This window comes from Microcaecilia unicolor, chromosome 2 (assembly GCF_901765095.1).
Source record: "Microcaecilia unicolor chromosome 2, aMicUni1.1, whole genome shotgun sequence".
Lineage (NCBI taxonomy): Eukaryota > Metazoa > Chordata > Amphibia > Gymnophiona > Siphonopidae > Microcaecilia > Microcaecilia unicolor.
The window spans coordinates 361,729,714-361,746,344 of record NC_044032.1 but is presented as its reverse complement, the minus strand read 5'-3'; the positions used below and the strand labels follow the sequence as shown (position 1 = coordinate 361,746,344).

The following is a 16,631-nucleotide window of genomic DNA, read 5'->3' as shown; positions in this document are numbered from 1 at the left end:
GCGATGTAATTTGTACTGTGGTAGCGATGTTTATCTTTACTTTCCTTCTACCAGGTCTCCGAGATATCTGTATCTACTCCTTCATTTAGTGCTATATACACTCTTTCCCATCTTATTTTTAGCTTCTAGCATTACTGTGGGGTGGGGTGGAGTGGAGGAGTGTCCTAGTGGTTAGAGCACCGGTCTTGACATCCAGAGGTGCCCACTTTAAATCCCACTTCTGCTCCTTGTGATCTTTGGCAAGTCACTTGACCCTTATTGCCTCAGGTACAAACTTAGATTGTGAGCCCTCCAGGGACAGAGAAATACCCAGTGTACCTGAATGTAACTCACCTTGAGCTTTTCCCACCTTGACAATTCCCATCTAGGACTGTTTCCTCCTGGCTGTTTCCCACTCTGCAAAGTTTGTTCTTCTCGGGATGTAATGTTTGGTTGTCTTTTTCCTGCGTCTGTTGGGGTTTCTTTTTATGCGTTGGAATTTGCATAAACTGTGCCGTTGCGTGGAGAGGTGGGAGTGAAACTTGTCACTGATAATCATCCGGGTTTGTGGAAAAAAAAAGGATTTTTGATAGTGGAATTGGGTGGGAGTGTGTGGAAAGTTTCCCTTTTTATGTGTCAATTCGCATAAACAGCATTGCTGTGTGAAATTGAAGCCGTGTGACACTGACAGTTGAATTGCCTGTTTTCGACCTCTGAAGATTTGTAGGAAAGGTAATTTCATGGGTTTGAGAGTGAATTTATTTGGAATTGGGTTGTAATGATTTTTTTATTTTTATTTATTTATTTTTTGTTTCAGGTTGCATTGGGGATTATAATTTATGCTCTTTATTTATTTAGATTTTGGTTTTGTTTGTGTTCTGTGGTGTGTTGTGCAAAAGGTTATGTCTGGGAGGGGAAGTGAGATGGGTGTAGATGCCCTTAAACAAGCTGCATGTATGGAAGGGAAAAGCTAAGGAGATAGACACTAGGCCTTGTTCCATTATGCTCGTAAAGGGTTGAAATTCTCCTCCCTGGAGCGGTGGGGATTGATTGGGTGGGAATTGACCTAGTTGATAATTTCCCACGTGGGAACTGTCCAGATGGGAATTGGCCTAGAACCCTGAATAAATGTAATTTTTGCCTCAGGATTTTCTGTACACCTGGGATATATTTCATGATGTCTAGTTCTCTCATTTGAGTTTAATACTAGGGCCAGAAACTACTGTATTTACTTGACTATAAGCTGAGATTTTTAGACCCAAAAATTGGGATCTCAGCTTAATCAAGTCAGTACGTCTCTCTCCCCCTCCCCTATGGTGAACAGCATTTCTCCTTGTTGGTAAGTCTGAACGCTGACACAGAAGTAACTGCATGCAGGGCTGATTGGAGCCTTTTGCATTTGCAGATGCTTAAGGCCTGCCAGTTCCCGAGGGGAGCCGGCAGGCCTTGAGGGTACGCAGATGCTCAAGGCCCCGGACCGGCCCTGCTTGCGTCATTGTCCAGGTTTACAGGTAAGGAGAAATTCCTGTCAATTCAAGGGGGAATGAAAGAGACATACCGGTAACCGTGGGGGAAGTGGAGGGAAGAGAAGTGTCAGTCACCTTGGGAGGGAAAGAGGTAGGAGAGGAGGAGATGCCAGTTACCGTGGGAAGAGGATGGTCAAGGGAAGAGGGAGAGAAATGGCAGTTACCACAGGTGGAGAAGAGATGGCAAAGAGGGAGAGAAATGCTGTTCACCATGGGGGGAGAATACTTGAATATAAGCCCTTGGCTTATATTCGAGTTCATATTTTTCCTTTTAAAAAGGAGGAAAAATGTTATCTTGGCTTATATTCAATTGGTCTATATTAGAGTATATACGGTATGTCATTATAATTTGTAATCTATCACTTGCCATCTTCCAGAATATTGGGAAGAAGATGTCGTGTCAGGAATTCATCTCCAACCTTCAAGGAGTGAATGAAGGGAAAGATTTCCCCAAGGACCTGCTGAAGGTAAGCGGGTGAAATGAAATCATATCTACAGTATACAATACTGGATGTTTTTGCTGTTAATGACTAGTTTTATTTAGTAGCATACTTGTAGTTGTTTTTGGCAAATTAACAAGTATTCAGTTGCTATGTAGTAGATAGTTTCTTCTTTACCAGAACTTCTAAATAAAACAAATTATTGCTAAAAGTTCTGCAAAAAATCTGGAAGGTGGATCTTGTTAATTAGAGTACTTAAGGGGTCTTTTAACTAACCTGCGATAAACAGTAGTGTGAATACTGCAGGTTAAAATGCACCAGCGCAGGGTGTGCTCTGGCATCCTGTGGTAGCTTTAATTGCTGGGAGTGTGTTTGGGGGCAGAGAGTGGACATGGCTATGCTAATCCGTTATTGCATGGACATTATTGCACGCTGATTAGCGCAGGATTAGTGTGTGAGCCCTTACCACCTAAAAAATAGATGGCTGTACAGATTCATGCGTTAATGGCCACACACTACTGGGGAAAATAGCACATGGCCATTATCGGAAAAATAGAAAAATCTGCGTTTTACCGGCAGCGCGAAAAGTGGCTTCTGCGTGCGGGAAAGAACCGCATTGGAGCTACTGTAGGCCACGTTTTAGCATTGCTTGGTAAAAGGGCCCCTAATTAATCAAATACTATGTCCAAATCAATTGATATCTAGTGTATATACTATTCAGTAACATGAATTTTATAAGTGTCTTTGATTTGCTGTTTTTTGTGCATATGCCAACATTAAGGTGGTTAAATTAGAAGCCCTGTTCATGATTTGCATGTGTAAATACTGACATTTACATATTCTTATTGAATCAATGTAAGAAACACAATTTTGCAAAGCCAAGATTTACATGTGCATATGGGAGAAATGTGGTTTGGGAGGTATTAGTGGAGGGCCAAAATATGTATTCTCCATTTCAGAAGGGGAATGCAAATCTCTGAGCACCAGAATCAACATCTGGAATGCTCAAAGTCAAAGTACTCACTTTGGGCAGCACTCTTCAGGAGGGACTTGAGGTTGCCTCCTTAATCCCTCCCGTTCCTGTCTTCCAAATTTGATTGTGAAATGATTGCAGACTGTGCTTAATTGGATTTGGGAGCCTATAGACACATACGTTTCTAGAATGGCAACCATGATGTAAATGTATACAAATAACTCTCACACAGTGATTTCCTTATGGGATGGAAGAACTTATACCTGAAATTGACCTGTACTTAATTTCTGAAACAAAATAGAAGTGTAAGACAAGATAAATAGCAGAAATACCATCAGTTACTTGAAACTCATTTTTATTGTTTTAATAAAAAAGTGTAGTATATCAAACATATTAGCTTACTCAAACAAACCATCCTCTTATTCATTTTTTAAAATTTCATTTATATCCCACATTTTCCCAATCAAATCGGGTTCAATGTGGCTAACAGATTATTATTATTATGATCTGCTGCTGGCTAAATCCAGAGGTCTCTATTCTATCCTTATCCTTCTTGACCTATCTGCTGCTTTCGACACTGTTGACCACACCTAGATACACTATCCTCGATTGGATTCCAGGGCTCTGTTCTTTCCTGGTTCTTCTCCTACCTCTCACTTCGCACTTTCGGTGTTCACTCTGGCGGTTCCTCTTCAACTTCCATCCCGCTTTCAGTTGTTGTCCCCCAGGGTTCTGTCCTTGGACCCCTCCTTTTCTCCATCTATACCTCTTCTCTTGGTACCCTCTGTTAATGGCTCTCACATCCTCACTGTCTCCTCGGCTCGTAACCTTGGAGTCATCTTTGATTCCTCTCTTTTCTTCTCTGCTTATATTCAACAGATTGCCAAAACCTGTCGTTTCTTCATCTACAACATCAGCAAAATTCGCCCCTTCCTTTCTGAATACGCTACCAGAACCCTTATGCAAACCCTTGTCACCTCTCGCTTGGATTATTGCAATTTGCTTCTCACTGGTCTTCCACTCAGCCATCTCTCTCCTCTCCAGTCTGTCCAAAATTCTGCAGCACGACTTATTTTCCGCCAAAATCGTTATACCCACACTAGCCCACTCCTCAAGTCACTTCAGTGGCTCCCTGTCCGCTTCCGAATACAGTTCAAACTTCTCTTACTGACATTTAAATGCATCCATTCATCAGCCCCCCATTATCTCTCCACTCTCATCTCTCCCTACATTCCTCCCCGTGAACTCCGCTCACTGGACAAATCTCTCTTGTCATCCCCCTTCTCCTCCACTGCCAACTCCAGACTTCGTTCATGTTCCCTCGTGGCACCTTATGCCTGGAATAGACTTCCTGAGCCTGTACATCTAGCTCCATATCTACCTGTTTTCAAATCTATGCTGAAAACCCACCTTTTCACCACTGCTTTTGGCTCCTAGCCACTAAATTGCCCTCCCCTTGTTCCTTCTCACCCAGTACTTCCCTCGCCCTTAATTGTCTTGTCTGTCTGTATTTTTAGATTGTAAGCTCTATTGAGCAGGGACTGTCTCTCTGTGTCAGTTCAGCGCTTTGTGCGTCTGGTAGTGCTATACAAATGCTAATAAAAATTATTATTATTATTATACTAACAATACAAATTGGGTTCAATGTAAACTAACAATAACATGGTCATTGGTTCCAGAGTAATCCTCTCCTCCTCCCAGCAGAACAAAAACATTAGCCTGACCCTTCATGTCAATACATGCAATCTAAAACCTCTCCTCATCAGTCTATCTTATCCCTCCTACCTTTCCACAACCCCCTGATCCTTCCAAACCTTTAAGAAATGCCACTTTGAGATGAGAAGGTATTAATAAACAGGGTCCACCAAACATCATTTTTCCTGACACCCTTTCCCTACAGCTGTAATTTTCTCCATTTGTGAAATCTCAATCATCTGCCCCCTCCATTGAGCTAAAGCTGGAGAAACTTACCTTATCCAACTCAGAATTTGTATTTCATCATCAATTTGCATGCTTTCCGTACTAAAGAAAGCTATCTGGCTTCCCAAAATCACCTTACCCACTATCTAGCAAGCAGATTTCCATATTCTGTTTCGCACATACCTACTACCATCAGTTATATTGGGTAGGAAAAAAAAGTTGAGCCCCTCTCGTGAAAGCGAAAATAAAATCTCTCAGTAAGTCTCACTCTATGGAATAAACTAATGATAATTTTTCTGTGACCAACCGTGTTGTCTGCTTCAGTATGGTGGATGACTCATTCCTGGTAAAGTTGTCCATTGCAGCTGTACTGATACAGTGAAGCTGCTGGTGCCTCCTTCATTTGCTAGCTGATATTATACATCAGTCTTTCTCCTGAAAGAGCTGTGCTTTAAAGATGAGTGTTCAGTACAGAAGTGATTAAGTAGATGCCTAGAGTAAAGCATATTAGGCTTGTTGAAAATGTGTATGATGACATTGATAAATATGTACATGTAATGGTACTTCTGCTACTACTTTACACTTTTATACACCAGTGGTGTAGCCAAGGGTGAGCCTAGGTGGGCCCAGGCCCACCCAGTAGCAGCACACATGATGTGGCTGGCAGAGATTCCCAAGTCCCACCAGCTGAACTCTCCCAACAACTGTTCCTCCTGCATACCTTGTAAATAGCAGATCTTCGCCTGCAGTAAGCAGTGACTAATACATACTGCTCGCACAGCCCCCACAGCCTTCCCTCTGATGTACTCCTGCCTATGCGGAAACAGGAAGTTGCATCACTGGGAAGGCTGTGGGGCCAACATGAGCAGTGTACAGTAATTGCTGCTTGCCGCTGGTGAAAATCTGCTATTTAAAAGATGCGAAAGAGGGGGGATGTTTGAGAGACCATATGGCATGCAGGAGAGACCAAATCACCTGTGGAACGGGGCGGGGTTCTGCCCACCCATCTTGGGCCCAGGCCCACCCAAAATTGGGTGTCTGGCTACGCCCCTGTTATACACCATGATTGACGTTGATTGAAATTTTTGCTACCTTAAAATTATCCAAGACAGAAAAGTTGCCATATCTGACAATATACACTCAAGACATTTTACTGTTTATGTGCACTGTCTGATGTTTTCATTTTCATTATATAGTGAAGTAATTACTGTTGTCTTGGAACCTCATTTTCAGTATTTGTGTGTGTTTAAACCCAGCAACAAATGAACCTGCAGATGAGTGTTTGTGTGTGACTATGGGGGGGGGGGGGGGGGGGGGGGGGGTTTGAATCCTGATGTTTGTATATTCAGAGCATTTTTTCTGAATAATGAAACAAGGGACCTGTAAGATTTATCTTCCCCCCCCCCCCCCCCCCCCCAATAACTGATCTCCCCCATAATTATTCTGTTTGCTGTTTTCAGCCCTGGCTTGCAGGGTGCAGTTGTGAAATAACCTAAAATATCTATAGCTCCCGCACTTACCTTATCAGACTGGGTCCAAACATGTTTACGCATCAAATTGTGACAACTTGGGCAGTCATGGGATGGGAGATTGGGAGGTGGGCATGCAGCTGGTGCTAGGGTGAAAGTTTAAGATCTGGAAGAGAAGAACAAAACAGGATGTGAATGAAAACTGTGCATTCATATATGTTTTGCTGATGGGGCCTATGTAAGGGTCATGACCCAAGGTAAGATAGTTATTGATTCTATTATATGTTTTTTAAAGAGATAACAGACAAAAAAAAGGGTATATTCCATAGTCACAGAAGCCAGATGGTGGGTGAAGATAACATGACCTTGTGACCCAGAAGGCATACCTGCTATTTTAGGGATTAGGATATGAATTGATAATTGATAGAATAGAAGTCAGATGTATTAGAACAGGAAAGTAGATGATTGATTAGTGAGATGTGCTAAGATGATGATTAGTTTCTGGATTATTGTTTAACTTGTGCTAAATCAATTGTATAAAAATGAAGGAAATCTATGCAGGGGGGGGTGGCTACTTTGTTCCCAGGGCAGTGAACTGGCTTGGAGACAAAGTGGTCTCTCTATTTATTTTCTGTATTTCAGACTTCTAATAGTCTCTGCTTGAGTTACTATTTACTTGTTTCCAGAATAAACTTTTCTTTTCTTTCACTTCTGAGTATGTAAGCATTATTTGTTTTATTAGTGTAGGAAAATAAACTCCAAGAATGTGGGTATTCCAGCAATAATCAGTTGGGGTAAGCTGTAACAGGGGTAATTATTTATTCTCCGAGGACAAGCAGGCTGCTTGTTCTCACTGATGGGTGACGTCCACGGCAGCCCCTCCAATCGGAATCTTCACTAGCAAAGTCCTTTGCTAGCCCTCGCGCACCGCGCATGCGCGGCCGTCTTCCCGCCCGAAACCGGCTCGAGCCGGCCAGTCTTCTTTTGTCCGCACTCGGTACGGTCGTGTTTTCGCCGTGTCGAGCCCCGGAAAGTCGACCTCGCGCGTCCAAATTCTGTTTGAGCGTGTTTTTTTCCTTCGGGAAAGCTTTGTTAGTCGGGAAGTGCTCCGGAAACCCTCCGACCGGGTTTCGTGTCAATCCTCCCCGTACTTCCAGCTTTTTGCCCCGGTAAGTTTTCTTTCGTCGTCGGGGTAGGCCTCTTTTCGGCCTCGGTCGAGATTTTTTCTCCCTCTAAATTTTTGGTGCTTCAATTTTCGCCATTTCGGCTTTTGATTTCGCCGGCGTGATTTTTCCGCCCATGACATCGAAGCCTTCCAGCGGCTTCAAGAAGTGCACCCAGTGCGCCCGGGTTATCTCGCTCACTGATCGACACTCGTCGTGTCTTCAGTGTCTGGGGGCCGAGCACCGCCCTCAGAACTGTAGTCTGTGTTCCCTTCTTCAAAGGCGGACTCAGGTAGCGAGACTAGCCCAGTGGAACGTGTTGTTCTCGGGCTCTTCGTCGGCATCGGCACCGGGATCTTCGAGTGCATCGACGTCGTCAGCGTCCAGACCATCTTCCTCGGCCGCCCCTGCATCGAGTGCATCGAGGCATCGGGCCTCTGCATCGGCGCCGAGACATCGGATAGCTGCATCGACGTCGGTGGTACCAGGACCTCGTCTGCTGATGTCGTCGGACGGTGGTGCATCGGGTGGAGTGCAGGTGAGGGCTGTCCATTCCCCTGCTGGTGGCGGTGAGCCCTCGGGTGGGTCTCCTCCTACCCTGAGGGCTCCTGCGGTACAGCCCCCCCGAGATCGACCTTCTTCAGTCTCGGCCCCGAGGAAGCGACGGATGGATTCGACGTCCTCCTCGTCGGTGCCGGGGAGCTCCGGTGACATGCTTCGGAAGAAATCGAAGAAGCATCGACACCGGTCTCCTCCCCATGTCGGCACCGAGAGCTCTGGGTCGCCGAGGGATTCGGCACCCAGCAGGCATCGGCACCGAGAGGACCGCTCACCCTCTGTTCAGGAGGTGTCGATGCGCTCCGCTCTGGACAGCCCGGTACAGCCTCCACGCCCGGAACAGGTACTGACGTCGACGCCTGCATCGACCTCACAGCCTTTCTCTACAGCCGCTCTAAACGAGAGCCTCCGGGCCGTTCTCCCAGAGATTCTGGGAGAGCTGTTGCGCCCTACCCCTCCGGTACCGGCGGTGCTTGCGCCTCCGGTACCGTCGAGCGTGGCGCCGGCTGGCCCATCGCCCAGGTTGAGGTCCCCGACGTCGGTACCGCGTGCGGTACCGACCGCGGCCACCTCCCAGGAAGGCTCCCCGACTACGTCGGCGGAGGGAGCTTCGCCGATGCGGGCGAGGGAGTCTACCTCTCGACGCCCCCATCGTGGACGTGGCTCCACTGAGTCGAGCAGGGCGAGGTTGCAGACACAGGTTCGTGAACTTGTGTCTGACACCGAGGGTGAGGCCTCGTGGGAGGAAGAGGAAGATCCTCGATATTTCTCTGACGAGGAGTCTGAGGGTCTTCCTTCTGATCCCACTCCCTCTCCTGAAAGACAGCTTTCTCCTCCCGAGAGTCTGTCTTTTGCTTCCTTTGTCCGGGAGATGTCTACGGCCATCCCCTTCCCGGTGGTTGTGGAGGACGAGCCCAGGGCTGAAATGTTTGAGCTCCTGGACTATCCTTCTCCACCTAAGGAAGCGTCCACTGTTCCCTTGCACCATGTCCTGAAAAAGACATTGCTTGCGAACTGGACCAAGCCATTAAGTAATCCCCACATTCCCAAGAAGATCGAGTCCCAGTACCGGATCCATGGGGACCCAGAGCTGATGCGCACTCAGTTGCCTCACGACTCTGGAGTTGTGGATTTGGCCCTAAAGAAGGCTAAGAGTTCTAGGGAACATGCTTCGGCGCCCCCGGGCAAGGACGCTAGAACCTTAGACTCCTTTGGGAGGAAGGCCTACCATTCCTCTATGCTCGTGTCCAAGATCCAGTCTTACCAGCTCTACACGAGCATGCACATGCGGAACAATGTGCGGCAGTTGGCGGGCTTGGTTGATGCTCTTCCCCCTGAGCAAGCCAAGCCTTTTCAGGAGGTGGTCAGGCAGCTGAAGGCGTGCAGAAAATTCCTGGCCAGAGGAGTTTATGACACTTTTGATGTTGCGTCCAGGGCCGCTGCTCAAGGTGTGGTGATGCGCAGGCTCTCATGGCTGTGCGCCGCCGACCTGGAGAATAGAATCCAGCAGCGGATTGCGGACTCGCCTTGCCGTGCGGACAACATTTTTGGCGAAAAAGTCGAACAGGTGGTAGAGTCTCTCCACCAGCGGGACACCGCATTCGACAAATTCGCCCGCCGGCAGCCTTCAGCTTCTACCTCTACAGGTAGACGATTTTTTCGGGGGAAGGAAGACTGTTCCCTACTCTTCTGGCAGGCGTAGGTACAATCCTCCTTCCCGACAGCCTGCGGCCCAGGCTAAGCCCCAGCGCGCTCGCTCTCGTCAGCAGCGTGCGACTCAGCAAGGCCCCGCGGCTCCCCAGCAAAAGCAAGGGGCGAGCTTTTGACTGGCTCCAGCAGAGCATAGCCGACATCCAAGTGTCCGTGCCGGGCGACCTGCCAGTCGGAGGGAGGTTGAAAGCTTTTCACCAAAGGTGGCCTCTCATAACCTCCGATCAGTGGGTTCTGCAAATAGTCCGGCAAGGATACACCCTCAATTTGGCATCAAACCCTCCAAATTGTCCACCGGGAGCTCAGTCTTACAGCTTCCAGCACAAGAGGGTACTTGCAGAGGAACTCTCCGCCCTTCTCAGCGCCAATGCGGTCGAGCCCGTGCCATCCGGGCAAGAAGGGCTGGGATTCTATTCCAGGTACTTCCTTGTGGAAAAGAAAACAGGGGGGATGCGTCCCATCCTAGACCTAAGGGCCCTGAACAAATATCTCGTAAAAGAAAAGTTCAGGATGCTTTCCCTGGGCACCCTTCTCCCCATGATTCAGCAAAACGATTGGCTATGCTCTCTGGACTTGAAGGATGCCTATACACACATCCCGATACTGCCAGCTCACAGACAGTATCTGCGATTTCAGTTGGGCACCCGCCACTTCCAGTACTGTGTGCTACCCTTTGGGCTCGCCTCTGCGCCCAGGGTGTTCACAAAGTGCCTAGCTGTGGTAGCAGCGGCACTTCGCAGGCTGGGAGTGCACGTGTTCCCATATCTCGACGATTGGCTGGTGAAGAACACATCCGAGGCAGGAGCCCTGCAGTCCATGCAGATGACTATTCGCCTTCTGGAGCTACTGGGGTTTGTGATAAATTACCCAAAGTCCCATCTTCTTCCAGGGCAGAACCTCGAATTCATAGGAGCCCTGCTGGATTCTCGGACGGCTCGCGCCTATCTCCCAGAGACGAGAGCCAACAACTTGTTGTCCCTCGTCTCCCGGGTGCGGGCGTCCCAGCAGATCACAGCTCGGCAGATGTTGAGATTGCTGGGCCACATGGCCTCCACAGTTCATGTGACTCCCATGGCCCGCCTTCACATGAGATCTGCTCAATGGACCCTAGCCTCCCAGTGGTATCAGGCCGCTGGGGGACTAGAGGACGTGATCCACCTGTCCACGAGTTTTCTCGAATCCCTGTATTGGTGGACGATTTGGACCAATTTGACTCTGGGACGTCCCTTCCAAATTCCTCAGCCACAAAAAGTGCTGACCACGGATGCGTCTCTCCTGGGATGGGGAGCTCATGTCGATGGGCTTCACACCCAAGGAAGCTGGTCCCTCCAAGAACGCGATCTACAGATCAATCTTCTGGAGTTACGAGCGATCTGGAACGCTCTGAAGGCTTTCAGAGATCGGCTGTCCCACCAAATTATCCAAATTCAGACAGACAACCAGGTTGCCATGTATTATGTAAACAAGCAGGGGGGCACCGGATCTCGCCCCCTGTGTCAGGAAGCCGTCAGCATGTGGACCTGGGCTCGCCGGAACGGCATGGTGCTCCAAGCCACATATCTGGCAGGCGTAAACAACAGTCTGGCCGACAGACTGAGCAGGATTATGCAACCTCACGAGTGGTCGCTCAATTCCAAAGTGGTGCGCCAGATCTTCCAAGCGTGGGGCACCCCCTTGGTGGATCTCTTCGCATCTCGAGTGAACCACAAAGTCCCTCAGTTCTGTTCCAGGCTTCAGGCCCACGGCAGACTGGCATCGGATGCCTTCCTCCTGGACTGGGGGGAGGGTCTGCTGTATGCTTGTCCTCCCATTCCTCTGGTGGGGAAGACTTTGTTGAAACTCAAGCAAGACCGAGGCACCATGATCCTGATTGCTCCTTTTTGGCCGCGTCAGATCTGGTTCCCTCTTCTTCTGGAGTTATCCTCCGAAGAACCGTGGAGATTGGAGTGTTTTCCGACCCTCATCACGCAGGACGAAGGGGCTCTTCTGCATCCCAACCTCCAGTCTCTGGCTCTCACGGCCTGGATGTTGAGGGCGTAGATTTTGCCTCTTTGGGTCTGCCAGAGGGTGTCTCCCGCATCTTGCTTGCTTCCAGGAAAGACTCCACTAAGAGAAGTTACTTCTTTCATTGGCGGAGGTTTGCCGTCTGGTGTGACAGCAAGGCCCTAGATCCTCGCTCTTGTCCTACACAGACCCTGCTTGAATACCTTCTGCACTTGTCTGAGTCTGGTCTCAAGACCAACTCTGTAAGAGTTCATCTTAGTGCAATCAGTGCATACCATTACCATGTGGAAGGTAAGCCGATCTCAGGACAGCCTTTAGTTGTTCGCTTCATGAGAGGTTTGCTTTTGTCAAAGCCCCCTGTCAAGCCTCCTACAGTGTCATGGGATCTCAATGTCGTTCTCACCCAGCTGATGAAACCTCCGTTTGAGCCACTGAATTCCTGCCATCCGAAGTACCTGACCTGGAAGGTCATTTTCTTGGTGGCAGTTACTTCAGCTCGTAGAGTCAGTGAGCTTCAGGCCCTGGTAGCCCAGGCCCCTTACACCAAATTTCATCATAACAGAGTAGTCCTCCGCACTCACCCTAAGTTCTTGCCAAAGGTCGTGTCGGAGTTCCATCTGAACCAGTCAATTGTCTTGCCAACATTCTTTCCCCGTCCTCATTCCTGCCCTGCTGAACGTCAGCTGCACACATTGGACTGCAAGAGAGCATTGGCCTTCTACTTGGAGCGGACACAGCCCCACAGACAGTCCGCCCAATTGTTTGTTTCTTTTGATCCCAATAGGAGGGGAGTGGCTGTAGGGAAACGCACCATATCCAATTGGCTAGCAGATTGCATTTCCTTCACTTACGCCCAGGCGGGGCTGGCTCTTGAGGGTCATGTCACGGCTCATAATGTTAGAGCCATGGCTGCGTCGGTAGCCCACTTGAAGTCAGCCTCCATTGAAGAAATTTGCAAAGCTGCGACGTGGGCTTCTGTCCACACATTCACATCCCATTACTGCCTGCAGCAGGATACCCGACGCGACAGTCGGTTCGGGCAGTCAGTTCTTCAGAACCTGTTTGGGCTTTAGGATCCAACTCCACCCCCCGAGGGCCCTGTTTGTTCTGTTCCAGGCTACACTCTCAGTTAGTTGGTAAATTTTTTAGGTCAATCTCTGTTATGTCCTCGCCGTTGCGAGGCCCGATTGACCATGGTTGTTGTTTTGAGTGAGCCTGGGGGCTAGGGATACCCCATCAGTGAGAACAAGCAGCCTGCTTGTCCTCGGAGAAAGCGAATGCTACATACCTGTAGAAGGTATTCTCCGAGGACAGCAGGCTGATTGTTCTCACAAACCCGCCCGCCTCCCCTTTGGAGTTGTGTCTTCCCTTAAGAGTATTGTCTTGCTACATACTGGACTGGCCGGCTCGAGCCGGTTTCGGGCGGGAAGACGGCCGCGCATGCGCGGTGCGCGCGGGCGCGCGAGGGCTAGCAAAGGACTTTGCTAGTGAAGATTCCGATTGGAGGGGCTGCCGTGGACGTCACCCATCAGTGAGAACAATCAGCCTGCTGTCCTCGGAGAATACCTTCTACAGGTATGTAGCATTCGCTATGCGTGATAATCATAAGCATACTGCAACATGACTTGTAGAAACTTTCTGATAAAGGTATATTTTTTTTAGTCAGTTGATTATTTAGACTCTGTCAGCTTGCTTTTATGTAGTAACATAGTAAATGTAGTCAGCGCTGCGTACGCTTTGTAGCGCTATAGAAATGCTAAATAGTAGTAGTAGTAGTCCATCCAGTATGCCTATCAAGGTGGCCAAAGCCATACCTGTCACTCTGTTCAAGTTACACTCCTTCATGATTAAACACTGGTGTCACAAACAAGGTAGCTGGTAATTTGACACAATGCAGTTATATATATGATACAATCTTGGAAGAGTGGTTATGTATTTTGTCCACAGCATAGTCACATTCATTGTCAATTCATGATTAAACCAACAATCCAAAAACGTTGCTATCAATGTTTTATTTGTATACTAGTAAAACAGGCCTGTTTCTGACACAACTGAAACGGGCGCTAGCAAGGTTTTCCTCGGAGTGTGTATGTTTGAGAGAGTATGTGTGAGATTGACTGTGTGAGAGAGAGAGAGAGTGAATGTGGAGTGTGTGTGTGACAGAGAGAGAGTGAGACTGCTGGGTGTGAGTGTGTCTCCTCTGTCCTCCCTCCAGCCACCCAGCGATTCTCCTCTCTCCCCTGCTCCCCCTCCAGCCACCTAGCGAGTCTCCTCTGTCCCCTGCTCCCCCTCCAGCCACCTAGCGAGTCTCCTCTCTCCCCTGCCCCCCCCCCCTCCAGCCACTCCTCCACTATAATCAGCATATATTAAATTCCCCCCATGTGCTACAGAAAAGCACTGAGCACATCCTATATAATAAAACACACCTCCAACGTTCTGAAGCCGAGAAAGTGAAGCCTTGAAGCATTCGTGCACTCTGTAAGGCTCTATCTCCTCAATTGACGACACGTAGTTCCGGAACGTTGCAGAAATGCTTCAAGGCTTGAAGGCTTCACTTTCTTGGCTTCAGAACGTTGGAGGTGCATTTTATTATTATTACAGTAAATCAGCATGAAAATCAACCTCTGCACTCCATACAACTTTGTTTATGATAGAAATAGAATAAGACTGTGCTTGCTATTTATAATTATAGATCATCTTAGCTATTATGTTGATATGTTGTTGGAGGATTCACTATATAATTACATGTCACAACACCTGGTCTGTTCCCTTGGGGAATAAGTCTCCCACTGTTGGGTGACGGCTGTATTGGCTGCTGTTAATTGGGTCAGTGCATCATGCAGGCATCCTATGCCATTATCACCCTATATCTGCTGAAATTAAAAAAAATAATGTGTTGACTGGAAAGAAGAGGGGATAAATCCAGTCCCTTCTAGCACATATCACATGTTTAACTGGCAGGTTAATTTTCTGGGGTGCTTATGTTGTAGCTGTAAGCTAGTAGTGAAATGCAGCCCTATTTGAACGTGAATTAATGTGACTGCTACATATTTGAAATGAACAAGATTTCATTATCTCTATTAACTAATGAGCGTTTGTCCAGTGATTTGCTACTGCCTTTGGCAGTATATTTGTTGTCAAAAATATAATAATAGTAATTATTAATGTTACATTTCATTTTCTAATGGACCCTTATTCACCTGTTTTGCATCTGAGATATGGATTACATAATTCAATGGTATTTACCGTGTATACTCGACTATAAGTCGTGGGACAATTTTGGAACTAAAAATGGCCAAAATTGGCATGATCTGTGTTTGTCAAGGCCACACACAGAGCCAAATCTGACCCCCCCCCCCCCCCCCCCAAACAGATGTTTCTCCATGGCTCACTCACACCTCTCCATACAGATCCAGAATGCCCTCTGCTGGCCCCTTTCCACAGACCTCAGCTTGTTTTCTCTGTTGCCCCATCCCAAACAGGACCATGCACTTTAAATCTGAACTCTCTTGCACACAGCACCTACACTGTAGCAGTAGTCTGCCTGAGGTTTGCTTCACAGTGTGCCTACTGGCTAAACTTCCTGTTACCTCATGGGAGGGACTGGTCAGGGGGCAAGCTCTGGAGCAGACCTCAATTGTTTACTGCTGCAGTGCCCATGTTGTGTATAAGAGAGTTGGAATTTAAATGTCCTCAGTGCTGTTGGGCTGTGTTTTGTGATACTGCTTGTGCCGCCGGCTGGAGTATGTGTGGGGTGCCAGATTAGTACTAATAAGATGACCCATGGTTTTTAAAGAGTTTTTTGTCCAAAATTTCTCAACTTACAGTTGAGTGTATACAGTAGTTCCATTCCTCAAGAGCAGCTGACTGCCGAAGTTATCCAGATAACAGTGATATTCATCGTCACTATCTGAACAACTTAGAACAGCAATTTTTCTGCTTTTGACTTGTTCCTATAGTTATTCAGATAATGCTGACACCGCTATCTGGATAATTCCCGCTCTACCTCTATACTTCCCTGGTATTATTTGGATAGCACGGGGGCAATCTGCAGTGAAGTGATTTTCGTCAGCGTTATCCAGGTAATGCTGCCTAAAATCCATGATTGGCCCAAGTCAGTTGCCACTACCAGATAAGTGCTTCTGCATATCAGACTGATATGCTTTAGTCTTCCGCCTGTTCTTTTGCTTGTTCCTTCTCTCAGTACTCATGATTATCACCTTTAAGTTTTGCAGTTCGACCTCCAACCTCCTTCTCTCACGGATATACCTGAAAAGTCTTACGTCACATTAGTTCTCTAGCTCTTTATTTTTCTTCCATATGCTTTGCCATCCTGATCATTCTTCAATCTAGACTGAGACAATTAATGATGGACATTTGGAAAACTATTGGATAGGTTAATTTCCAAATTGCTTTCCTACAGAGGAGCAGTGTGTGTACACAATTGATTTTCTGGACCCATGGGTTTAGCGTTATTTGCCTGTCTTACAGATGATAGACTCAGCCTTTTATATTTTGTTTAAATTATTCACTGAGTGGCAGCAGAAAATAATTAGGCTGCTTTGATGGGTTCTGCCTGTTAATTCTTAATCTAGCTTCTGAAGAAGTTGTCACATTACAAGTACGGGACATTTGCATGTCCGTCACTAGGAGGGGTCAAACCATTGGTGCACCAAGTCTCTTGATTTTGTTTTTATCTGTGCATAAAATAGTTATCAGACATTTTTTTGATGAAGATGAAATATTCATTTTTTGAGCTGTGTAATCTTGTATTGTGCTGTGCTAAGTACAAATGAATTAGGAAGACAATTTTGCAGTTTATTCTGTTTTTCTCTTTCCCCTCTCTCTAGGCGTAGTTGACTGTTTCCATTTTTGGGGGGGGGGGGGGG

General features: G+C 47.3%; 1 protein-coding gene across 1 annotated transcript in view; it reads left to right on the top strand.

Annotated features, from left to right (window-relative positions):
• PSD3 (pleckstrin and Sec7 domain containing 3) overlaps window positions 1–16,631 on the top strand; it is a 599,926-nt gene that overhangs the window by 211,538 nt on the left and 371,757 nt on the right. Inside the window, exon 9 of the mRNA XM_030192121.1 lies at window positions 1,883–1,972. Within this exon, the coding sequence (XP_030047981.1) occupies window positions 1,883–1,972 (90 nt within the window). The remainder of the gene's footprint in view (window positions 1–1,882; window positions 1,973–16,631) is intronic.